The sequence below is a fragment of the Cydia splendana genome, chromosome 16 (genome assembly GCF_910591565.1).
Source record: "Cydia splendana chromosome 16, ilCydSple1.2, whole genome shotgun sequence".
In the NCBI taxonomy this organism is placed as follows: Eukaryota; Metazoa; Arthropoda; class Insecta; order Lepidoptera; family Tortricidae; genus Cydia; species Cydia splendana.
The window spans coordinates 3032773-3059151 of record NC_085975.1 but is presented as its reverse complement, the minus strand read 5'-3'; the positions used below and the strand labels follow the sequence as shown (position 1 = coordinate 3059151).

General features: G+C 39.9%; 1 protein-coding gene across 1 annotated transcript in view; it reads left to right on the top strand.

Moving 5' to 3' along the window:
- LOC134798125 (oxysterol-binding protein-related protein 9-like) overlaps nucleotides 1-10090 on the top strand; it is a 59019-nt gene extending 48929 nt beyond the window's left edge. The window contains exons 3-10 of the mRNA XM_063770467.1: nucleotides 1561-1667; nucleotides 4152-4237; nucleotides 4684-4861; nucleotides 5485-5613; nucleotides 6051-6184; nucleotides 8258-8480; nucleotides 9309-9536; nucleotides 9876-10090. Coding sequence (XP_063626537.1) covers nucleotides 1561-1667; nucleotides 4152-4237; nucleotides 4684-4861; nucleotides 5485-5613; nucleotides 6051-6184; nucleotides 8258-8480; nucleotides 9309-9536; nucleotides 9876-9962 — 1172 coding nt within the window. The 3' untranslated portion in view covers nucleotides 9963-10090. The remainder of the gene's footprint in view (nucleotides 1-1560; nucleotides 1668-4151; nucleotides 4238-4683; nucleotides 4862-5484; nucleotides 5614-6050; nucleotides 6185-8257; nucleotides 8481-9308; nucleotides 9537-9875) is intronic.
- The last annotated feature ends 16289 nt before the right edge of the window (nucleotides 10091-26379 follow it).

The following is a 26379-nucleotide window of genomic DNA, read 5'->3' as shown; positions in this document are numbered from 1 at the left end:
ACTTACGAGAAAGGCAGGGTGTTAATAATGTTATGACTGGTTATAGCTCTATCTACGAGTATTGGGTTTAACGTACACTTGATGCATATAGCTCTATCTATTGGGTTTCAAAATAAAGAATGGCTAAATGCTAAAAGTAAAATCGTTATTTGTTTTACAAGGGGGCAAAGTTGTTGTTTAACCGCTCGTGATAATATTGATACCCGAGCAAGCGAAAGATCTTTGGCTTTACGAGAGTTTCACGGGGAGGGATGGGTTAAACAAAATTTGCCCTCGAGTGAATAACAATATTTTTCACCACACCAACCCGAAGAAAATATTAACTGTAAGATATCAAACAAAAACAAACCAAATCAAAAGCAAATGAATGTTATTAAATATTTATCATTCAAAATCATCATTTAAAAGTCAATTCATCAGCAAATATAAGAAAACAACTCAAAATTTGCATTTGATGTATGTATGTGAATAAAATGCAACTTTGCTATCGGTTTTTGAACAATCAAGAGAGCCTTTACCAGTTGGTGAGGTGAAAATAAATTATCAATAACGGGGTATGTTTTAACTAGATTTGTATCTATTGGAGGTACGAGTAGGTTGCAGAAATGTAGGCCCATTTTACAGAGGGCTTATGTGTGATTGTCGTCATTTGTCGTACACCTGAACCACTCGCAAATGCTAATATTTATGTATTTGTCTCATACAATACCTTATTGAACCATTAAACAAAGTGATCGGTCCATTGTCTTGTCCGTGATCATTTATCTATGATATCGTGCGCATTAGGGTAACATTCCATTTCTGACCGCAGCTGCACTACTAGTACTGAACGCGTCGCTGTTACTGTAATTTTCCATAGTAAAATTGACAGTAGTGCAGCTGCGGTTGGAAATGGACTGTCACCTTTAGAGGGCCTGCCACCTTGTGGCGTAAAGAAACATAAAAAAGCCATTTAACATTTCATGCTACGCAGTAGGTGCTGTATGTACCACATAGTGTACGTAAATAGCCTTACGCGATCTTCTAGAATTAGACCAAGAAAAGTCTGCAGCGATATTGATAGCCCACGCAGTGCAAGCGTTAGGTATAATACGTCATAATTTTATAGAACTTTGACGTTTAAAATAACACTTGCACTGCGTGGGCTATCTAAATCGCTGCAGACTGTTCTTGGTCTAACTCTACCTCGTTCCCTAAATCGGAAACTTAAGAGCACCGCGAGTGTAACTCTACGCGACGTCTTTTTCTAATTGTATTAATTAGAGAAGGACGAGTTATCTATCTATCTTACGGGTGTAATACTGTCGCGGCGCTCCTTTACCTACTAAGCCTAAGGGCTGATTTAGACGGCGCGCGAACTCGTATGCGATTTTAGTTACATTGCGGGTTTTGATCGGTCGGTTGAATAAGTTGAATTGGACGTAACCAACAGTGCGCAATGTAACTAAAATCGCATGCGAGTTCGCGCGCCATCTAAATCAGCCCTAAATGTGCCTTTATTCACGCTCCCTATTGGTTAAACGGTTTTATCCAATAATTAACCAATCGTAATTGTTGCAGCGTTATACGAGGAGGAGTCAGACAGCGAACTCGGTTCGATGGAGAACCATGGGTCCGTGGTCACGCATCTGCTCTCACAGGTCAAGATTGGAATGGACCTTACCAAGGTATGGTTATACATTGTTTAATCCTCTTATTCATAAAACTAACCTCCGTTAAATTTTGTCCCCTTCTAATAAACTGAAATATTCTATCAAAATGACAGTCAACAACAAAATAATTTTATCAGTTTCTTAGATTTTACACACGTCTATGAATTTAAAACATCAAACTTCAAGAATGTATTATAGGTACACAAAAACATTTTCATGGGTGTTAAGATTAACCTAATTAAATACAATTGACAAAAATCAAAAAACCTTGGCTAAGAAAGATACTAATCTGTTTGCTCTGGTTCCTACACTAGGCTCAGCCTGTCTCGTAGACTAACCCCCTTATTCATAAATGTATAAAGTAAAGTTGACAAGCCGATAATAATCGTTTGTCCCTTTCCGACGTATTGGTATGATGGAAAGGGACAAACGATTATTATCGGCTTGTCAACTTCAGCAGACGTTTATGAATAAGGGTAAGTACCTAGACCCAAGTGAGTTTATACAATTGAAACTTATGTAAAGCCTATATGAAGAGAAAATACTAAACAGAATTACTTTTACATTTTTACAATAAATTAATTAAGAAACAAGCATTTAGTGCAGCAGGACTTCATTACTTAGTTTTTGATCCGACCCCTACGGGCTTTTTAAAAACATTTCATTCACATTCCACTTAAAAAAATACATTGTTAAAAATTTAATAATGTACGGAACCCTTTGAACCTGAGTCCGACTCGCACTTAACCGGTTTATATAATCAGTATACATATTTATAGCGTATATAAACTGAGATGTTGCTATAGCAAAAGACTATCGCGTAATAGAAATTTATAGTAAACTTTTTGTTGGCTCAAAAAATGTTTATTTTAAATTCCTTTTTAGAATTGTTATAAAAGACGGCAAACGACCGCTCCGGGTCCAATAACAATATTGAGCTTCGACAAAGTTTCCAAATAATCCTTCAGCGACACTGTTATATTTCTCGAAACTTCGACACTGAAGTTACTGAAAAAGACGAAAGCCGTCAGGGAGTGTCGTCAGTTTCAGTTTTTTTTAAGTTTTAAACCATGTACTCGAGGGTTACACCTTGGCAAAAAAGAGTAGAAATTAAAAAGTAGCAACACTGTAGTGTCGTCCCTTTCAAACCAATTTATAAGAAAACGAGACGACACTACAGTGTTGCCATTTTTTAATTTCTACTCTTTTTTGCCAAGCTGTACGTATCTTGGACAGTACGTCTACCACCAGTTTTTACATTGACATAACGCTCACGTCTACGTAATTTACTTTCTGTACATCTCGCTTGCACTAATATGCGAGTACGAGCGAGATGCATAGAAAGTAAGTTACGTAAACGTGAGCGTATCTGTCAATGTCAAAACTGGTGGTAGCCGTACAGGGTACTGTGATCCATTTGCTAGGGTTACGTATCTTGAGTCAATCGTCAACTCTGCATTTTATACACAGCTCATTTATTATGATATAAATTTATCCGCATACAAGCTACCTTATTACTGGCAGTCGGACACCGTGGCCTATACATTTTTGCAACTCCTAGGATAAATCATACGCGTTGTCGCTCCTAAAAACTGTTACTGTACTTACTCATTTTTTAAAGAACCCCATTTAATAGCATCTTGAGTAAACTTCAGCAGATACTATATCATATTCATTATAAATTTCCTTAGCAAGAAAAATATCTTCAACTCAATAATTTATCACGTGATTCCTATTTGGCCGCGGTTCAATTAGCGCAATAAGCATTTTTGTCTTTTCCCGAACATCTTAGCGTTTTTTGTGTCCTTGGCGGTGAGACCAATTTGTAGGAATAAAAAGTATGCTCTTGGGTAATATAAAAAGCCTTTCGTGTTCCTGTGATGAATGGGGACTACTGTTGCTTTATTGTGACTGTGAAAAGTAAAACACATGAATGAACTTGTTAATGACTCGATAATGAAGCTGCTCCTGGGAGCGCTGGTGGCCTAGCGGTAAGAACGTGCGACGGAGGTCGCGGGTTCAAACCCCGGCTCGTACCAATGAGTTTTTCGGAACTTATGTACGAAATATTATTTGATATTTACCAGTCGCTTTTTGGTGAAGGAAAACGTCGTGAGGAAACCGGACTAATCCTAGTTTCCCCTCTTGAGTTGGAAGGTCAGATGGCAGTCGCTTTCGTAAAAACTAGTGTCTACGTCAATTCTTGGGATTAGTTGCCAAGCGGACCCCAGGCTCCCATGAGCTATGGCAAAATGCCGGGATAACGCGAGGAAGAAGAATGAAGCTGCTCCTGCTTTTACTACTAAAAACTTAGCCATACCTAAACAGTTCAAGAAAAAAATGCAATTTTGCGGTTATTCATAAACTTGTTTTTTAAGAAGCTATGTAAATTTGTGCCTCTCTATTATTTACTAACTGGGTCACTGGGTTTTATTTCATCATCAGCACCGCGTATTTTTAATATTTATCTTCATTAACTATGTAAATGTTTGGTTTCAGGTCGTCCTCCCCACATTTATACTAGAAAGGCGATCGTTGCTAGAAATGTACGCGGACTCTTTCGCACATCCCGACCAGTTTGTCAAGTAAGCACCTATCATATAAAAAGAAGTTTGGCTTCCGTAAATAAATGATAGCTATTAAAGATTACTACGAAGATTATTACGAGTTCAAATGCTGTTTTATCCTAAATCCCCAAATTAAAATACTCTGCTTTAGGTATTTAAATAAAAGTAAACAAAGAAGTTGTACATTTTCGGGTAGTTATAACATTTATTGGTTAACCAACCAAATACAAAACCACCTGAATCTGTCACTGAACGACCTGACTTTAACCTACATTATTTGATCATGTAATGTTTTCATCTACCCTCAACTGGCTTTAGGAGATATTTGAAGGTAGATGTTGTTTTACTTTTATTTAAATACCAAAAGATACAGACTATAGGGTTGCTGTTATGGCTGTAATGCGTGGTGTGATAGTATACGAAGAGTAGAGATTGAGACTTAACTCTTTCATTAATTGTTCCAGGATAGTAGACCAGCCAACGCCCCGCGACCGCATGATCCAAGTGGTCCGGTGGTACCTCAGCTCATACCACGCCGGCCGCAAGTCCCAAGTGGCCAAGAAACCTTACAACCCCATCCTGGGGGAGGTCTTCCGATGCTACTGGGACCTGGACGCTAATGAATCACAACCCCAAGACAAGGTGAGATATAAGACCAGATGACTAGATCCAAGTGGTCTGGTGGTACCTCAACTCATACCACGCCGGTCGCAAGTCCCAAGTGGCCAAGAAACCTTACAACCCCATCCTGGGCGAGGTGTTCCTATGCTACTGGGACCTGGACGCTAATGAATCACAACCCCAGGACAATGGTTAGAGATTGGTCACTGACCAGTGATTCAACTGATTAGGTGGTGGCAAGTAGCCGAGAAACCTTACAACCCAATCCTTGGTGGGATCTAAACTCAAAGGAGGCAATAAAAGTCTATAAGTTCTTGAGATATAAGATTTTGAAAATAGTGAATTGGGGACACTTAATTTCCTAATAGGATAATAAATAATAAGTCATATTTAATTACACAAACGGGTCTACCGCGATATAATTTCATTGTTTTTACCTTAAATTCCGACGTTTCAGCTGAATTGCACCAGCTGTGATCACGGAATATGGTAATTAAATATGTGTACAAAACGCGAGAGCTTTGTTATATAAGGATAATAAGAGCTTGGGATCCCCTAAGTAGAACTGATTCACATAAAAAATTTAACAAAATGGCCCAAATACGTGAGTTAAACAGTTATATTAATATATTTATTTTCCTCAGCTACAAGAAGTCGGTGACGGGCCGGTGCCCTGGTGTACCCCTGAGCAGCTCTCATTCGTGGCCGAACAAGTTTCACACCATCCGCCCATCTCTGCGTTCTACGCGGAACATGTTAACAAACGTATACAGGTTTGTCCTCATTCTATTGATTCATTAATTATCATTCTTTCATTCTATAGATCCAGTCAAGTCACAAAACTTCACGCATCATATGCTTGCTGCCCTTTCTGTCCAGTGAGCAGTGTCAGAACGTTATGTAGTCATAAAAGCTAAAGTACTGACTTTATTTTGACTTAAGCTTTTATCCGAATACGAGTTCCACTTAGGTATTTACATTACCTATGCAGTATATGTATACCCAAAACTCCCAAAACACACATCAGCAGAGGGCTTACCACGAGAAACAAAAATAGAAATTTCGCTATCTGCCTCGCTCACTCTTGCATATTCCAACGATAAATAAATATTTATTTTCGTTCATAGCGGTAGGGCCTCCACACATTCGTATACATACAACTTTATCACAATTCTGTAGAATCTTTTTATATTTATTATTTTATTTTCAGTTCGAGGCGTGGGTTTGGACAAAAAGCAAGTTCCTAGGGCTGTCGATCGGTGTCCACAACATCGGCAAGGGTACAGTTACGCTGCTAGACACTGGCGAAGAGTATACGCTCACCTTCCCTAACGGATACGGCAGGTTAGACTTTATAGCGTATTGTGTAAGGTTCACATTAGAAAAGCAAGTTCCTAGGGCTGTCGATCGGTGTCCACAACATCGGCAAGGGTACAGTTACGCTGCTAGACACTGGCGAAGAGTATACGCTCACCTTCCCTAACGGATACGGCAGGTTAGACTTTATAGCATATTGTGTAAGGTTCACATTAGAAAAGCAAGTTCCTAGGGCTGTCGATCGGTGTCCACAACATCGGCAAGGGTACAGTTACGCTGCTAGACACTGGCGAAGAGTATACGCTCACCTTCCCTAACGGATACGGCAGGTTAGGCTTTATAGCATATTGTGTAAGGTTCACATTAGAAAAGCAAGTTCCTAGGGCTGTCGATCGGTGTCCACAACATCGGCAAGGGTACAGTTACGCTGCTAGACACTGGCGAAGAGTATACGCTCACCTTCCCTAACGGATACGGCAGGTTAGACTTTATAGCATATTGTGTAAGGTTCACATTAGAAAAGCAAGTTCCTAGGGCTGTCGATCGGTGTCCACAACATCGGCAAGGGTACAGTTACTCTGCTAGACACTGGCGAAGAGTATAAGAGTATACGCTCACCTTCCCTAACGGATACGGCAGGTTAGACTTTATAGCGTATTGCGTAAGGTTCACATTAGAAAAGCAAGTTCCTAGGGCTGTCGATCGGTGTCCACAACATATAGATCTGTACTGTAGATCTATGTCATTAATAAACAAAGTTAATATGGACTTACATAATGTCCTGTCAAGAGTATTTACCTTCCCCTCTTTCACGGTAAATCAGAACTTTGTACTAAAAAATAAAAATAGACTTCATATTAAATATGGTGTACTGCCATCTCGCCGAAATATTTTTCGCCTAATTTCACTTCCCAACCAACTTATTGCAGTACTTTTAGTTGGCAAACCAATGCTTAGCATATTATTATTTAGCATAATTTTTATTTGAACACAATTTTATTTAGCAGATGTTCATTTTACCACGATTTATTTAGAAAAATAGTTACTAAGCAAATGTTTTCTTATACCTAACTATTTATTGTTAAATAACGTTTGCCCAAATTGAAATTTCGCATACTTATTATTGGATCACAACTATATTTAGCATTTTTTTTATGACCCGTAAAACGAAACTGCTCCCAGAGATAAGTAGGTTATGGTTATTTTTTTAAGACCCTAAAAACGAAATTGCTCCTAGAGATAGGTAGGTTATGGTTATTTTTTTTATGACCCGTAAAACGAAACTGCTCCCAGAGATAGGTAGGTTAGGGTTATTTTTTTTTGATGACCCTAAATACGAAACTGCTCCCAGAGATAGGTCGGTTAGGGTTATTTTTTTTTGGTGACCCTAAAAACGAATCTGCTCCCAGAGATAGGTAGGTTAGGGTTATTTTTTTTTTGATGACCCTAAAAACGAATCTGCGCCCAGAGATAGGTCGGTTAGGGTTATTTTTTTTTGGTGACCCTAAAAACGAATCTGCTCCCAGAGATAGGTAGGTTAGGGTTATTTTTTTTTTTGATGACCCTAAAAACGAATCTGCGCCCAGAGATAGGTCGGTTAGGGTTATTTTTTTTTTGGTGACCCTAAAAACGAATCTGCTCCCAGAGATAGGTAGGTTATTCACAATATTAGGCGAAAAATAATTTATGCCTATCAATACATTCGACATAACAATAAAAGACATTTTGAAACATGACCAACTAAATATTTTGCCATACAATAATATTGTAAATAATCATTTGCGACATGTTATATATGCGAAACATTGGTCTGCCGTCTGATAGTTTTGCCAAATGATACTATGGGAAAAATAGTTTGGGTAGTGATAATTTGCCATACAATTTTCGGCCACATATTAGTAAACCATTAAATATATTATAGACGTTAAAATTGAAACCAGTGTTTGTTTGGGTTAAGAGCCTAGGAGGACTCATGACAGTATGAAACAATTAAAGTTGTTCACTCGCTTCTCAAAACAACAGTAAAATTACCTTGCTAATAAATTAAAAAAATGGCATTCGGCTTGATCCCACAAATGAAATCTGTCTCTTATTTTACAGATCAATACTGACGGTTCCGTGGATCGAGCTCGGCGGCTCAGTATGCATAGAGTGCGTACAAACCGGCCACAAGGCAAATGTGGAATTCCTCACCAAGCCCTTCTACGGAGGCAAGAAACACCGCGTGACGTGCGAAGTGTTCGCCGGGACGGAGAAGAAACCGTATTATACGGCGCAGGGGGAGTGGAATACTAGGGTGGACGGACGGTGGACGGAGTCAGGGGTAAGTCTAGTATATGGATGTATGTAATGAGAACGTTCCTTACTAAACTGGGGAGGCAACATAGTGTGACGTGCGAAGTGTTCGCTGGGGCTGAGAAGAAACCGTATACGGCGTAGGGGAGTGGAATACTAGGGTGGACCGAGTCAGGGGTAAGTCTAGTATATGGATGTATGTAATGAAAACGTTCCTTATTAAACTTGTGGGAGGCAACACAGTGTGACGTGCGAAGTGTTCGCCGGGACGGAGAGGAAACCGTATTATACGGCGCAGGGGGAGTGGAATACTAGGGTGGACGGACGGTGGACGGAGTCAGGGGTAAGTCTAGTATATGGATGTATGTAATGAAAACATTCCTTACTAAACTGGGAAGGCAACATAGTGTGACGTGCGAAGTCTTCGCTGGGACTGCGAAAAACTGTATACGGCGCAGTGGAAGTGGAATACGAGGGTAGATGGGTAATGTACAGAATCATGGGTAAGTTACTAGTGTATGTACTGTATGTAGGAAGACAAACGGGGTTTTCACTAAATCGTTCTGTGTGTGTCATCAATAGTTAAGAAGTCTAAGAATGGTTGCATTTACGAGTAAAAACAAACATTCATTCAGTCATTCAAATTCGTTCGTCCGATTGGGATGTACGATACCACAGAGGCAGGACTTACAGAGCTGTTTACGTAGGGGTTTTCGTTAAACTTAACATTCACGAAACCCCTGTAAAATTAGAGCAAAACATAGACATTTCGAACAATTTTAACGATTTTTTAGCCTGATTACAGTCTATCTTATATTAAACCATCCCATACTCAAAGAAGCGTCTCCTATTCCAGCGCGCCGAAGTCCTCTTCGAGGTATCAAACATGAAGCCGCGTCGTAAACGCGTCGCGCCCGTGTCGCGCCAGCAGCCGCACGAGGCGCGCCGCGTCTGGCGACACGTCACCGCCGCGCTGCGCGCGCAGGACTGCGAGCAGGCCACGCTGGCCAAGAGCAGGGTCGAGCAGGCGCAGCGGGATCAGGCCAAACAGAGGGCGGCCAACGGGGACAAGTGGAACACGCAGGTATGTAGCACAGGACAGAGCAGGCAACATTGGCCAAGAGCAGGGTCGAGCAGGCGCAGCGGGATCAGGCTAAACAGAGGGCGGCCAACGGGGACAAGTGGAACACGCAGGTACGCTACAAATGCTTAAGTAAGCTGATAATGCGAGTCGTAAGTCGTCAGCAGAGCCAAACGACGTCTTTTTCACACTTATTACGCAGACATAAAGTTTATTCTGTAGGCTATTGCCGATCCGGGTATGTATTAAATGTCTTCCTACCTAGCGCGGCAAAATGTTTTCATACCTGTAGTATGAAATGTGTTAAATTTTCTAGTATTTATTGTGACATTTTCATTCCAGCTATTCAGCCCGGTGGGGGAGGACGCGTGGGAGTTCAACGCGCCGCTACGCAAGCGCCGCGAGCGCCGCGACGACAGCGAGCGGTAATGTCGCCACGTCGCTGTTGCGTTGCCGCCGTGTTGCCGTCAGGTTGCCGCCGTGTTGCCAGCGCGTTGCTCGGAGACTGGGCCTGTTTCAAGGGCGTTCCACTAGTTTCGTACGAATGATACTCTTAAAGGTGCTGATAGACTTAAGCATTTACTTGTGATGAGCTTTCCTGCGAACATAATGTACTAGCGTTTGTCGAACAATCTGCTTAAAAACTGCGAATGCTCGATGCTGTGCTCGAGTGAATGCTCGAGTCCATCAGCACCTTAATACTTTTAAAGAAGGCAAGGACCAAAAGGTCTGAAATTGTTCAATATTTAGGCGATTTGTTTTTATTGTTCACAGTGTGTTGGTTTGTTTAACCCAAACTCTGATGACCTGATGGTGAGTTTTCGATGTTCGTGTAAGCTGAAATACAACCCATCATGTCAAAAATTTGTTATTAAATTAATAACCTTAAAATTATAAATGGCAGCCCAAATTGTCTGGGGAACAAGACATACGAAAAGTTAACACACTCGTTACTTCAGTAATAATAAAAATGGCTTAATATAACTAGTATTATGAAACTAGTTTGATGGATACCGAGAGTGGCCATAGAGACTGTAATAAAATAACGGAACCTCATCGGGTTTCGGCTCGTCGAATATAAAAATATCGTCAGTCAAAAAAATCACTTCTAGCATTTTTAAAAGTAATAGAGTAACGTTAAGTTACTACACTTTTGTAGAATACTCGTACTTCAGGAATGATGTTAGATTATTTATTATTCAGATAAAAAAGCCCCCCAACAAAATATGTTACGTATTTTTGACTGAGACCGACGTATCTAAGTAGTTTGGGCTTTAGGTTATACGGGTTTAGCTGTTCTAATATTTGCCATAATTTTAACGAATTTACCGCCACATTACTTGGTCATAAAGATAAAGTACCTATTCTAGATTTTTAATATACATCAACTGACTGTTATTTTAATATATGCCCAATAATATGTCAAATTAATCCCTGTTTTTACATCTAAGACACTAAAACGACAGTTCGATTACCATAATGAGGTCGGCAACTGTCTAAGGTTTGCATAGATGGCGCTAGCATAGGTTTTCCCTATCTCTAGTTTTGTTCTGAGATTTGGCTGAAAAGAATAGGCATCCAGGCCATAAAATTAATAAAAAAACAAGAATTTGACATAAGCAAAGAGAATAGAGTGTATAGAGTACTATCATGGTAAATTATGTAGCCACAGTACATTTACTGCCATCTTTCGACAGAAGAATAAAACCTTTAGAACGCCATTTGACTTTGATCCTTATTCTTTCAGTGATATGTGTTAAATGTCAAAATGTAACGCCATCTACTCGACAGTAGGCTCAAGGTATGGCGCCATATGGTGTAAAACATATTCTACTGATGTTATTATCCGACCAGTAATGTGGCAATTATTTTGTATCTCTATGAACATCTACTGTTATTATACTCTATGAATGAGAATAATGAATAATACTTGTTTTATGGTGCAAAAAAGCGAAAAATGTTTGTATATTTTCACTGCGACTAGCTTTAACTGTATACTTACAAGGAGATTTATAGCCGAAGTATTTAATAATACGTATGAAATTTCAATAAAATAGAATGAGCTAATGTAATTTTTTTTTCATATGTAGCCATAGATGAATTAATTCATTAATATGCGCAATATCATCTTATATTAATGTATCTACAAATGACCTAAAAAAAGCCTAGCCAAGGTTACAATCGTGTCGCTTAACTTCAAACTCGGGTAAATCCATTCGACCCTCTCATCAAATATCTACCCTATTACCTTTTCTTAATACCAAAATCGCATAATCTGACAGATGGATTTACCCGAGTTTGAAGTTATGCGACTCAATCGTACATCCACAAACTCTAGAAAAGAAGAAATATATCGAAATAACAGATGCTACGAAATTTCCGTTACTATACCTACTCTGTATCTTTAGGTACTTAAATAAAAGTAAACAAATAATTTGTATATTTTCGGGTAGTTATGACATTTATGGATTAACCAATCAAATACAAAACCACCTGGATCTGTCACTGAACGACCTGACTTTAACCTACATTATTTGATCATGTAATGTTTTCATCTACCCTCAACTGGCTTAAGAAGCCTATTGATGGTAGATTTTGTTTACTCTTTTTAGGGTTCCGTACCCAAAGGGTAAAACGGGACCCTATTACTAAGACTTCGCTGTCCGTCCGTCCGTCCGTCCGTCCGTCCGTCTGTCACCAGGCTGTATCTCACGAACCGTGATAGCTAGACAGTTGAAATTTTCACAGATGATGTATTTCTGTTGCCGTTATAACAACAAATACTAAAAACAGAATAAAATAAAGATTTAAATGGGGCTCCCATACAACAAACGTGATTTTTGACCAAAGTTAAGCAACGTCGGGAGTGGTCAGTACTTGGATGGGTGACCGTTTTTTTTTGTATTTTTTTCGTTTTTTTTTGCATTATGGTACGGAACCCTTCGTGCGCGAGTCCGACTCGTACTTGCCCGGTTTTTTTTAAATACCTAAAGATACAGACTATATTTCCATACATTTTAGTTGACGAATGACGTTTCCTATCAACGATTGTCAGCTTGGCCAGGCCCCTTGGTACTTCACATATGTAATTTTGTACTATAAATAAAGTATTATTTGTTGTTCCTTCAACTTTTAGACTAGAGGCCGGACTAGTAGAGCTGTAGAAGGTTAGACGTAAATGATCTTCAGTTTCATGAAGACTCGTAGACTTGACACTAAGCTTGTGATGAAGAAGACAGGTTTTAATGTGATCCCATTTTATTGTCACTCTTATCGTTTCAGATTAAAGCGCATCTTACGCTTGATTTAATTCAGTAACTGACGACAGGGACACAACTATGCGTTAGACACGATAGAAATATCTGCATCTCACTTCTAAATCAGCTACTGAATTAAGTAAGGTGTGTGAAGCCCTTTATTCTGCATAAGAAATCTATTGTCGTAAATATTGTCCCGATTTCTACATACATATTGTTTTGAATTTTTGAGTACTTGAAAAACTTAATTTGACAAAGAAATGGGTTATTTTTTTAAATCCTCTTTCTAACGTTAGATTGTATTGAAGATGGCCATGTTATGTCGTCCGGTAAAAAGGGCCTTATTGCGAAAAAGTGGGAAATAGGACTTGTAATCTGCGCTATCACCTTGTTAACGAGGAGCTGTAAGTCCCTTTTTACGGGTACAACACAAGTTACATCCCACATGTTTTGCCTCCGCACTGGTTCTAGTCGCATTTCATCGCGTTCAATGACAGGGGCCTCTTTTTTTAATACTCTATAGTCTACTCTTAACCTCCTTTGTATATTCTCGACCTCTAAAAGTAGTAACACACTATCGCACCGCAACGCGACCTTGAGAGTGAGGAAGAGACATCTGTTTCTTGCTCTCACTTATGGGTGCGACGCACCAAGGTCGCGGTGCGGTGCGATAGAAGGCCTATCTATGATAAAAAAAAGAGCAATAATCGTGTAAATATTCCTTAAATCGTAAAAATCACAACGCTTTTGTAATAAAATCAAACACGAGCACAGGTAATTTTGTGAACATAGCAACACTGTTTAATCGATATCGATTTTTTTACAATGTTGCTATGTGAATTATTTAAAATATGGAAATTGTAACGTTTTATTTCACGACGAAATCTAATTTAGTGAAAAAGACTGAGATTGTTCTAACGAAAATTTAAAACGAGGGCGACGACGGGCGAACACACGTGAAAATATTATATCATTCAATCACATAGAAGTAAATATTTAATTGCATAGTGATTACTATCATGTTATATATTTAAAATAAAATTTAAATTTAAACTAGTTTGAATTGTTTTATTTATTGGTCCTTATGAAATTAGAATTACAAATTAATATAACTGAGTATAACTCGGTACAATTACAATCTAATTATCAATACAATACAGGGTGGACAGCCTGGACAATCCACATGGGTTAATAACATATGGCATACTTAACCTCTAGCCGTCCAGAGACCTATAAAAAGGTCTCCTGTTCCATTCTAATTTGAACTATGTGACAAAATAAAATTTTATTTTGCTTGGCAAGGTTTGACGTATGGGCGGCTAGAGGTAAAGGTGGGTAAAAAATGTAGTACCTACTGTCCTCGAAACAAATGTGGTTTTAGAGCTTTGAATAGGTGTCTCTTATAGGTATTTTAGGCTTTCCCTTACCAGCTCATTTAATTTGCTAACATACGTATACTTACCCTAATAAATGTTTTATTTAAAGTCAAGGGGAACGATAATACATGTCCGAGCGTGGAAATTACAGTAAGACAAAAACAAGGCACAATGCTTATACTGAATGCATAATCATTTGTGATCTATTTACTAAAAATCTTTGTTCGGCTAAACTAAATAATCTTTCTTAGTACTGCCGGCTTGCAAACATCGAAAATTGAAATCTCGTTACTATCCCTATCGCTCGAATAGGCATGCAAGAGCGATAGCCAGTGAAATAAATTTTCGATACTTACTGCAGGCCCTTTGATGGCCCCCTTAATTAACTAGTACAACAGTATACTCTATTTCATTAGCAATTTAAACAAACAATACCATGTCGTACTTACGTTAGCTTAGCCAATGACATCATTCCACAGATACAAAAAGTTGTATTTCATTGGCGGAATAACTGAGCCACGCGGTTTGGATTGTTTACATCCCCTTAATGTGCTATTGATGCAGATCTGAATGGTTGAAACTATAGTCTATATCTTAAGGTATTTAAATAAAAGTAAACAAAATCTACCCATGAATGGCTCCTTAAGCCAGTTGAGGGTAGATGAAAGTATTACATGATCAAATAAAGTCAGGTCGTTCAGTGACGTATCCAGGTGGTTTTGTATTTGGTTGGTTAACCAATAAATGTTATAACTATCCGAAAATGTAATATTATTTGTTTACTTTTATTTAAATACCTAAAAATACAGACTATAGGACTAGACTGTAGATCTGATGGTTGAGACATTAGGTATTTTGGCCTTCTGATGTTTTGATTGCAACGTCACCCGTAACAAAATCACAGAAGAAATTATAGTACTACCGTACAGAAAGGACACTTCCTACAAACCCGAAGTTTGACAGCGATTCAGGGTCGAATCATGCTATCCCTTTCTAATATATAGCACTATCCCTTTCGGCTATTTAGGGTTGTCAAAATTCAAGTGATTATCTTATCTGTGGTCGTGCACGCACAAGGAAGTCAAGTAGTGCCAACCCTAATAATTGCTCGGAGCAATGCTGTGCCGAACGGAGCCGAGTTCGACCGAAGTCAGGAGTGTCTCCCCACTGACAAAATCTACTTCAAACTTAAAACTAACTTACTCTAGACAATTTAAGCCCTTGCAAACAAACAATATTCTTAACTGATTACTTAATTGAACCATAGACAGATAAGTAAACTTAAGAGTGCTCACTCCATACATGAATTTTCTAATAATAATATGTTGTATGAGAGTATAAGTTTCAAACTTGCTAAGTTTTTGCAAAGCTTGCTAACAAAAATATTATAAATGGGTTTTTTAGCTTTATAAGGAGTGAACACTGAGGAGCTTACTTATCTATTTAACTTAACAATTTAATACCAATTAAAATAATGTATATTGTATAACATCCATCCATTCATAAATAGTCCCTTAATTATACGGCAAATGATGATGATGGAATTTCCTTTTGCAGAGTTGCTTCTTTTGACTCACAGATTGATTTACGAAGGGGAGCCAATCGAATTTTTGATGCAAAATTTTGACTTAATGCCCGGTGCCCCCCGAAATTTGTAAAAAATAAAGTTTTGCTATGTGGTCAAGTTTGGTATCATTTTCGTGTAACTCAAGGATGCTAAATTCGTTTCTGATATTTAATTTATACGGTTTCATATAAATATTTTGAAAAAAAAAAAAATTCTAAATTATTTTTTTCCAAATAAAAGCAGATATTTTTCTTATTTTAATATGCACACAAAAAATAAAAATTTCATGAAAAAGCCCTACTATTTCCCGTTATAAAAAGTATACACAGGGCCGGATTAACCCTAAGTCAAAGTAGGCAACTGCCTAGGGGCCCCGCCTCGGCTAGGGGGCCCCGGCGGCTTGACGCGCACCAAAAAAAATTTTGTTTCATAGGGTCAAAATTCACAAGTCAATTTTTTATTCTTAATAATAATGAGTATGCTTTATTATTGTTTTTTTTTTAGATCAATTCTTTAATTTAATGAAACTGTGGGCAGGGCAGCTTGTGGCGAGCTGTTGGGGAGTAACGACCCCACGGACCCGAGTGCTCCCGAGAGTCGGACAGGGTCTCCGTCTCCGGCGTGTCTTCTTCGGTCGGAGTGGACCCCAAGGGGACCCGCAGGACTCTCAGCTCTGGCTTGCCTTCATTGGCCGTCCAGAGAGGAGTCGCTAGAGCTATATGCTCCAGGGGTGGAAGTGAAAGATGCATAAGACGCGAGTTGGCACAGTGGCTGGTAACAGTCACTGGGTAGAAAGCGGCGCACACCTCTCGACACCCCTGAGCCGCTCACACCGATGTTGCTCCTGGTCGTCTTTACGACGGCAGTTTCAGGGGCCCATCTAGTCAGCGGCGAGTCACCACCTGCCTCGATGATGGTTGTCCACCCAAACATCAATCCATATATATCCACATATACTGTTCACTTTTTAGGGTTCCGTACCCAAAGGGTAAAACGGGACCCTATTACTAAGACTTCGCTGTCCGTCCGTCCGTCCGTCCGTCCGTCCATCTGTCTGTCACCAGGCTGTATCTCACGAACCGTGATAGCTAGACAGTTGAAATTTTCACAGATGATGTATTTCTGTTGCCGCTATAACAACAAACTAGATTTTGCCCTGTGCGCGGGGCCCGAGGGCCCCGCGGTGCGCGTGTTGTTGTTTGTGTTGTTGTTGGTGGTGTTGTTGTTGTTGTTGTTGGTGCTGTTGTTTGTGCTGTTGTTGGTGCTGTAGTCTTTGTGTAGTAGTTTGTTTTCCAGAGGGAAAAGGAAATGAAGTTGTACTTTTGCTAGAAAGAAAAGATCCGCATGCGAGAACTTCATTCCCGCAGCTCGGCCTTCGGCCTCGCGTGTTTGGGAAATCGTAGGGGACGCTCCGGGCCTTCGGCTTTACGCGGAGCTCGGCCTTCGGCCTTTGCTGGGTTTCGAAGCTCAGCGTCGGGCCTTCGGCCCGCCGCTTCGCTTATTAAAACACTTGGGAGGGTTGGTTTTGCTTCGGGGCTTAAGCGGGAAGTTGGAGTTTAAACACGACCCAATAGTAAAAGTGTCTTGACAAGCTCACGTCGGGCCTACGGCCTTCGGCCTTCGGCCCGCCGTTTCGCTTGTCTAAGACACTTTTCCTATTGGGTCGTGTTTAAGCTCCAACTTCCCCCTCTCGTGTGACGCTTCGGGCCTTCGGCCCTACGCGGAGCTCGGCCTACGGCCTTCGCCAGCCTCGACGCTTCGCCGTCGGGCCTTCGGCCCGCCGGCTTCGCTTATCAAGACAGTTGACTTTGTAGAACGCTTGGAAGCACTGCATTCACGCAGCTCGGCTTTCGGCCTCGCGTTTTGGGAGTCGGGGTGGAGGCTCCGGGCCTACCTCCCACCGTTTAGTCAGGCCGTCCAACATTTTTCTGACCGGAAGCGGTAGACCAAAAGTCGGATTTTTCTGGAGGTCATGAGACCACCCCCTATACGACCCTACCAAAGTCAAATACCCCACGAACCTCCTTCTGGGAGAACAATCATTTCAATTAATCATCGGATTGCGGCTTTATATAATAATCACATACTAAAAACAGAATAAAATAAATATTTAAGTGGGGCTCCCATACAGCAAACGTGATTTTTGACCAAAGTTAAGCAACGTCGGGCGTGGTCAGTACTTGGATGGGTGACCGTTTTCTTTTTGCATTTTTTTCCGTTTTTTTTTTGCATTATGGTACGGAACCTTTCGTGCGCGAGTCCGACTCGCACTTGTTCTACAATAGTCCCAATGCCTGCTGCGACCGGTTCATGGGTGTCTATTGTTGCGCCTGTGAACGGGTTCCAGCAGGCGTTCTACATGACATTAAAGCTCTCCAAAGGGCTTCTACGTGTTGGATCTGTATCCCCACGCAAGCCTATCAAAAGACCGGGGGCCGATTGCATAACAAACTACAACTAATATTACAAGCGGAACTCCTTATTTAATAAGTGAAATTAGAAATGGGATGTATAGGCCCGTGAAATCCAGAACGGAGAAACAAAATAATGAGTATGTTTTGTTATTGTTTTTTTTTAGATCAATTCTTTAATTTAATGAAACTGTAATAAAATTGAAGCAATACGTTATAGTTTTCGGGGCGTATATGCGTACTTGGGGCCCGCTTCTCAAAAGCTTGTAACTTGTAATACAAGTGGAAGTCCCTTTCTAACAAAAGCTGTCAAAAGTGACATCAGCTGGTATTACAAGTTACAAGCTTTTGAGAATCGGGCCCCGTTGTAAAGGTTTTCTGAAAAAATGTTAACATTTTGTTTTTTTTCGAACATCAACAACTTCTGGGTTATTTCGACTCAGAACCACGAGGACTATTGATTAAAACAAAGAAAAATAGTGTCCCAAGTTGGGTGTCAGTTTAGTGACGGTCCATGCAAAATGTATGTATGTAAAAATCTAAAAATGCGTCACAAAGGTGACCTTTTTTCGACGATTGGTTCATGTCAGAGCGCTGCTTCGTTACAGCTCGGCCTTCGGCGTCGCTTTTTAACAAATATCAACATTGATTTCAGTAGCTTGGCCTTTTGCCTCGCATGAAAGCTCACTTCGCTAAAAGACGCTTCGGGCTTGTCAAGCAATGCGGAGATTGCTGAGCTCGACCTTCACTTCAGCCTCACTTTTTACCTTAATTTACCATTGGTTTGTGTTCCTCATCTCCTCTACTTCAGCTTAGCCTTTGGCCTCGCTGCGCCTAGCTCGGCCTGCGGTCTCGGTTTTTAATACAATGGAATTTGGTTCGTGTCTGTGCTCAACTACTTTTCCTGAAGCCTGAAGCACGGCTTTGACTTCGCATGAAAGCTCGCCTCACTGGGGTACTTCGGATTTTTAGGACCAGGTGAAGATCGGTACCCGGCCTGGCCTTTTACAGGCTTTCACAATTTGCGATATTGTTAACAAAAAATTTCGCAGTTGCAGACTTATCTTGGTCTAACTCTAATAATTTTAACATATAGACATTCTTTATTACTAGGTTGATGCTAATCATGTGGCTCGGCGTTTTGTCTTATGGTCGGACAATGGCTGTTCAGCCTCGCAAAATATTATTAACTATTGAGAAAAACAACTTTGCGGCACTAATTGAGCGTAGCCTAGCTTAAAATTTGCCATTAGAGGTAGAGTCAGTCCATGAAAAGTCTGCAGCGGATTTGATAGCCCACGCAGTGCACGTGTTATTTTAAACGTCAATCTTCTATAAAGTTATGACGTATAAATGACACTTGCACTGCGTGGGCTATCAAATCCGCTGCAAACTTTACTTGGTCCGACTCTAGATAGAAAAGTGACGCTCAAGCTCAAAGCTTTGTTATTCCACTGGGAATTGGCCTTAAGCCTAAAGGGCTCTCCCCACACTTGACGCAACGCGGATTCGGCAAAAACCGATAGAAAAAAGTTTTATGTCCAAGCAATAAGAGCGAAAAAGACATCGTTCTGACTAGACTCGGATCGTCTCGGCTGTAGATTGAAATTAAAAACGCAAACTTATTTCCCTGTACTGAACAACTGAACATGCTGTACGCAGAATTGATTGTAAGGGGGCCCCGAGCCTTGCACTGCCTAGGGGCCCCGACATGCTTAATCCGGCCCTGAGTATACATATGGCATATTTATTTTACATTAATGTGACCAAAAAAAAATTAAATGTAGACCTACTTTCGACTACTCATTGAACAAGATACAACGATGTGAGCTACAGCTTATGATGATGAGATCCCTTTTTATTAGAGCACCGTACAAAACTTTGTTCACAGTGCTCTTATGGAATCACTTCGGTCTTGCAAATCGGTTAAATGCGTTTTTCTCAAAGACCGTTTGATGTAGGTACCTAAAATTTGGAATAGTTATGGCAAGTACCATCACTAACACTGTGAATAAGTCAAAACTGCTTATTTCTGATTTTAGGAGGAAATTTAGGGGGTTGAGAGGGGTAGCTTGAATTTTTTTTTATTTGTAAGAATCGTGTGGGGTACCATTAGAAAGCTTGCAAAAAATTGAGTTGATGGACTGATTTTGACTTCATTTTAGAGTGCAATAGTTTCGATAAAAAATGCATTTAAAGTTGCAAGTTTTCATACAAAAATTTTCACCTCTGTCCTGGCGATTTTCGTGAAAACTATAGCTAACAGGCAGCTGACCAGTCAATACCCAACTTAAAGAAGCATGGAGACGGCGGGAAAATTATCAGCTTAACTTTATCTTTATTAGTTTTTCAACTGCAGCCTGATCTTTGGTTGCTTAGGGCTAGCTAACTGACGCTTACACTGGTCATTTCATATTAGGAAGTAGTTTTAGCGAGAAAGATCCTTAGTTAAAACTTTGGCATTGAAATTTATGACTTATGTCTTTGATACAAAGTTTAATTCTGCTTGCTTATTTTTGTGCGATATTTTTTTTTCTGAATAGCCTACTATAAGTATGAGAGAGATCTACAAAATACAACCTTATTATATTGCAAATAAGTTTAAATTTCGAACAGGCTTTCCAACCAATTGACTATCTCAATGTGCCCAGTAAGAATCATATTTATTATTGCAGTTTATCTGAAAAAATTCAAATTAAGAATTCCGTTCTTCACTGTCGTTGTGTGTTTTTTTTTCACAATAGAGCACAAGTTAGTCAGGCGTATAGAGAAAGGGAACGGTGCTCTGAACACCGTAGTCTTGACTTCGTGCTTGGCCAATTATTTTACATAGTGAGTCCTTAGAACCCTTAGATCATTTTAAGAAGGAGATCCACCTTGCTTTTTGATACAGTCGGGATGAAAGGTGGGGTGATTTGTCCCATAGAATCATGAATTTACGCAAGCACCTGTTTAGGTTTCTGCAATAAGTTTGATGACATTTTCGAGTAAATCAAAAGACAGAGATCATTTAGGTAATTAAATATTCAAAATACAAACTTAATGCAGAAACCTAAACAGATGCTTTCATAAATTTATGATTGTATGGGACAAATCATCCCCACCCTTTCAACCACACCGCACCAAAAATCAAGGTGGCTCCCGTTCCTGAAATGATCTAAGGGTTATAAGGACTCACTATGCTAAATGGTATCTCATCATCACCAAACGCCGTAATTCTCATAGCTGTAACTCATATCTTTGTATACTATTCAGTGAGCTGGTGGTCGAAAGTAGGTCTACATTCAATTTTTTTTTTGTATATTTTAGACATAAATATGCCATGTGTATACTTTTTATAACGAGGAATAGTAGGGCTTTATCATGAAATTTTTATTTTTTGTGTATATATAAAAATAAATCAATTTTTTAACAAGCAGATACGTCTGCGAGCGATATTCCAAATTTTATATTAAAGGAAAAAATGGAAAAAGTTACGCTTCCGGCAGGACTTGAACCCGCATCCTCCACAATCCGTGTGTTGCTCTTAACCCCTTAAGTCAAAATTTTGCATCAAAAATCCGGTTGGCTCCCCTTCCTAAATCAATCTGTGAGTCGAAAGGAGCAACTCTGCAAAAGGAAATTCCATCATCATCATTTGCCGTATATCACACTTTTTTGTCGTGAGCGCCACGGACTAAAACAAATTAAGATTATTAATTGTATCAAAAAATAATATATATCTAATCAACCTGGACCCACCTTGCCTTAAGACAATGGTTCCCATAATGGCAAAAAACCTTACTATAGAGATGCTTTAGATTTTTGACTACCCATAAAAGCTATTTTTAAATCTGTAGCTTCATTTACATCATCATCTTCTGTCATGACTAGCATTGCAAATGAGAGTTCTGGAATATTATTGTCACATGCAAATTCAAAAGTGAGAATAAGTTTTCCCCTGAAACATTCTCAGCTAGCTTTAGAATGCACTGTTTTTCTAAATCTTCAATAAGGTAGCACCTGGCGATCAAAAGCAACGGACGGAGTCCACCATCAGGCACTGTGCCCAAATACATGAATTCCTTTAACTGTTGAAGTGTCTTAACAGTGACTCCTTTCATTGTTATTTCACCGTTGATTGTTTCTTTCCACTCGTTGTTCAACATAGCTTTAAATACATCACTGTGTGCTGCCGTATGCCTTGTGGACAGGAACAGATCCTTCGGATGTCACTAGGTTGAAGTCAGTGAAATCGCTGTCAGTATATAATTTTGAAAGTACCGTTTCCTTTTTACACTCATATGCAATAACAACAAAGCTTATTGTAACATAGAAATGATTGTCTCTTGCATATGATTTCTTGAACCCCATTTCTTGCCATTCAGACCCTTTTAGATTTGGTACATCAATATTCAATGCAGAATATTCCAAATCTTTACTGTGTACATTTATTTTGACTTTTTTATCCTTAGCCAAGTCATGTTTTGATGGTGAAAAACTGACAGAAAAGTTCATTTTACCATCTAACAATTTAGCACTGCTTTTAAATTTCATTGTAACCAAATTATCAATGCTGAATTCTTTGAAGTTTTCAGATTCGCCTGTGCAAGTCATTGAGACATAAATCTTTAAGGCAGAAGGACCCCTTCTTGTAGTCCAAACACTGTAAACAAAGAGATAAAGTTGTACCGCAATTATATCAGTTATATTATATTATTATGTTTCCAATTCCAACTAATGTCAATATAAAGATAAAATATCTGGGAGACCGAGCTTTGCTTGGATAACATATAAAAACTCAAAAATGTGCGTTTTCCCAGAGATAAGACCTAGCTAAATAACCTAAATTTCATCGAAATCGTTAGAGCCGTTTCCGGGATCCCCGAAATACATATATAAATATATATACAAGAATTGCTGGGTTAAAGGTATAAGATATAAGTAAGAGTGAGAGGATCTGTAAGACAAATGCTGACTTCCAGACAAGCCAAATTCACAGGTTGGTACACATATTATATTCATTTATCGCTAGTGAATGTGTGAGTGTTGCGCATAAAATGCAAGGAGCTCTCTTCTACAATTTTCATGATTTGAGTTAAACAGGGTGTAGGCCTCGGCCACGGACTCACACTTAAGGGGGCCCCGCGCGAGCGCACCCTTTTTATTATATTGAGGATACACTTGGGTCTTAGAAAGAAATTAGTTCACGCTATGCCACTGAATAGACAGACTTTTTCATAATTTTAATAATATATGTAGTTCATGCTACAGCTACACTAAGGAACACTTCACGCAAATAAACGATAAACCATGGATGTAGTAACGATAAACGATGACAACTATTGGTTAAAAAAAACACGACACAACTAGTGCTTTGTTAACGAAATTGCCCAGACATGGTACGGTAATTATAATCATTTATTTGTCGCAAACCATAGTATTCGTATTATATCAATATATAAAGTTTTCGTTACATATCTTTGTCGTTACTTACCTTACGGCAGTCATCTTATTAGGGCACTTGAGAAATTGTTTCACAAAATAAAATTTGCGATTGCGATATTTGTGATGCGATTTCGTCGTAACGTAATTGTTGAAAACAAAAATTTCTTTAAAGTGCGGTGTTGCAAGTACAAAACTACGAAGGGAGTGTTCAATCGATATCGATTTTTTAACAATGTCACACAGCCGTATACGTCAAATACTAAAAAAATCTAAAAATATATATTGAAACGATATGGATTAGACATGTCAGTGTCAAACAAGTGTCAAAATTGACGTTTGTTCAAACAAAAACGTCACTTTTGTGACCATAATACATACTAAATTTACGGTGGGGAATTAAAACAAATGTGAGACTGACAAGGACAAACAATAATAGCGCTTTCGCTGCTACTCCTACTGAAAGATACGTAAGACTATCCCGTTCGGTCATTTCCCCCCACCGCTCATGCCAGATCCAGTTACAGTTTCATGGGTACAGAGGGGCTACCGCGAACACCGATATTCGTAAAAGAGAAAGATCCCTCTTTTACTCCAAGGAAGGCGTAATAAGAGTGACAGAGAAAAATGCCCGCAATTTGCGAACTTCGATTTTCGCGGTTATAGCCCTGGTACCGTACAAAAAGGAAACTTCCTACAAGCGGTTTACATTCTTAGTCGAGGATGGAAGCCCTAATAAACGACGGCGTTGCATGAACAAGAGATTTCCTTTGGCAGGATTGGTCCTTAAGACCCAAGGATGGATTTAAGAAGTGGAGCCACTGATATTTTTGATGTAAATTTTTAGGGGGGGGGGGCTCTCAACTTTATCTTGATATCTATATCATTTTAGTTACTAGGCCAAGTTTGGTATCGTTTTCGTATAAATCGGGGATGCCGAATTCATTTATGATATCATTCCGGCACCATTCCGAAGTAAAAACACATAAAATATGAAAAAATACTTTTTTTTATTCCTCTTCACGCTTAAACTGCTGAACCAATTTAGTTGAAATTTGGTATAGAGATGGTTTGAGTCCCGGGGAAGAACATAGGATAGTTTTTATTCCAAAAAAAACTCCCTTAAAAATGAAAGGTAAGGTAGGATTGTATGGGAAATCAATAAAAGCTGAACCGATTTGGATGAAATCTATGTCTACATCTTTGATTTAGTTGAAAATTATACTAAACTTGACTTCGAACATAAACTTAAAGAATTATTAACCTCAGACGTCGCAGACGCTTAAAAACCCCCCCACCCCCCACCTGCATCAAAAATCTGGGTGGCTCCACTTCTTAAATCCATCCTTGGGTCCTAAGGACCAATCCTGCCAAAGGAAATCTCTTGTTCATGCAACGCCGTGGTTGACCTTTTTATGCTCTGAGCACACTCAACTATCTCGCGCGAGCCACGAGCCGAGCCGCGAGCCGCGCCACCAGACGCGAGTGTAAAAGCGTTAACAGACTATCGCACCGCACCGCGACCTTGGTGCGGTGCGGAGCATTTATCGATAGTGTGTAAGCTTCCATCGCACATAATTATTATTAATAGCGGTGCGGTGGGCATGCACGTCGCACCAACTGACAGGTAATAATAATACTGGTGCGCTCCGCACCAATTTCCCTAGTGTGTAAGCTGCATCGCACCGTTTGACAGCTGTCATCTTCAAATTATCACAGTGGAATAATAATACTGGTGCGCTCCGTACCAATTTCCCTAGTGTGTAAGCTCCATCGCACCGATTGACAGCTGTCATTTTCAAATTATGACAGTGGACGGCAATGTAGCCAGGCGATGAAATAACAAAAATGCGGAAGCAGTGCTTTAAAAAGACACACATTTTTTAAGATTTTCATGGAAAAAGGTGCATAATATTACCTCACGCCCTTCATCTACCTCTAAAAAAGCGGAACCACATTAATTGAAATTCAATCTTAAAGGATTCCATTGCAAAAATTCATTGAAAAACACGGAAACATGGGACACTTGGCAACACTGGCGCACGTGTGCGGCAGTCTGTAAGCTAGGATCGCACCGTTTTGACGGTTCGGTGCTATAGTGTGGAAGCCCACGCCAGTACGAGCTATTCCTAGAACCGCTCCAAGGTCGCGGTGCGGTGCGATAGTCTGTTAACGCTTTAAGCAGTGGGGTCGTGGCTCGTCTCGCGGCTCGACTCGCGCTCGCGTGGGGGAGCGGTTTTTTGGGCACGAGCCAAAGGGGTTCGCGCGGGACGCGCGCTTGCGTTTACACTCGCGTTCGGCTTGTCATTCGGTTATAAACCTTATGCCGTGGCGTTAGTGTTTAAAATATATTAGCTCGATGATCTTACGAGCCACGAGGCGAGAGTCTAGTCATTAGCTCGACGAGCTTACGCGCTCGAGGCGAGACGAGCCACGAGCCGCGAATCTAAGCCGGCCATAGTTTGACCGAAGTTTGACAGCGGTTCAGGGTCGAATCATGCTATCCCTTTCTAATATATGGCACTATCCCTTTCGGCTATTTAGGATTGTCAAAATTCAAGCCACTGTGGTCGTGCACACAAAGGGACGTCAAGTTGTGTCAACCCTAATAATTGCTCGGAGCAATGCTGGGCCGAACGGAGCCGAGTTTGCCCGATGTCAGGAGTTTCGCACCCCTGACAATGTTGCTATAGGCCCCGTGCCATTGACGTATAATATCTCAGGACTGGTCTTACGGGCAATAAGAATGGGGCATGAATGGGGCCAGTACAGCGGTGTGACACCGCTACAACGCAATTGGTTGATGAGTTC